General features: G+C 70.2%; 1 protein-coding gene across 1 annotated transcript in view; it reads right to left on the minus strand.

Annotated features, from left to right (window-relative positions):
* Window positions 1-258, minus strand: part of LOC102241494 (mucin-5B) — a 43601-nt gene that overhangs the window by 41478 nt on the left and 1865 nt on the right. Inside the window, 1 exon segment of the mRNA XM_014533996.1 lies at window positions 4-171. Within this exon segment, the coding sequence (XP_014389482.1) occupies window positions 4-171 (168 nt within the window).

A 258-nucleotide genomic window follows, 5' to 3' on the forward strand; every position in this document is an offset into this window, starting at 1 on the left:
CGCAGAGGCCGCGGCGCAGCTGGACGTTGAAGTCCTCGTAGGCGGCCCCGCAGTGCGCGGAGAAGACGTAGTTGCAGCGGCCGGGGAAGCGGAACACGTCGCCGTCGAAGGTCTTGTAGTGGAAGTCGCCCCACGTGCTGCAGACCCGCCCGTTGTGCGCCGGGTTCAGGGCTAAGGGAGAGCGTGGTAGAGGCCCCGCTGGACGCCATGGCACTGCCTCCCTCCCCTCAGCACCTCTGCCTCCCGCCCCCGGCGCCT

Source organism: Myotis brandtii, unplaced genomic scaffold (assembly GCF_000412655.1).
Source record: "Myotis brandtii unplaced genomic scaffold, ASM41265v1 scaffold1236, whole genome shotgun sequence".
Lineage (NCBI taxonomy): Eukaryota > Metazoa > Chordata > Mammalia > Chiroptera > Vespertilionidae > Myotis > Myotis brandtii.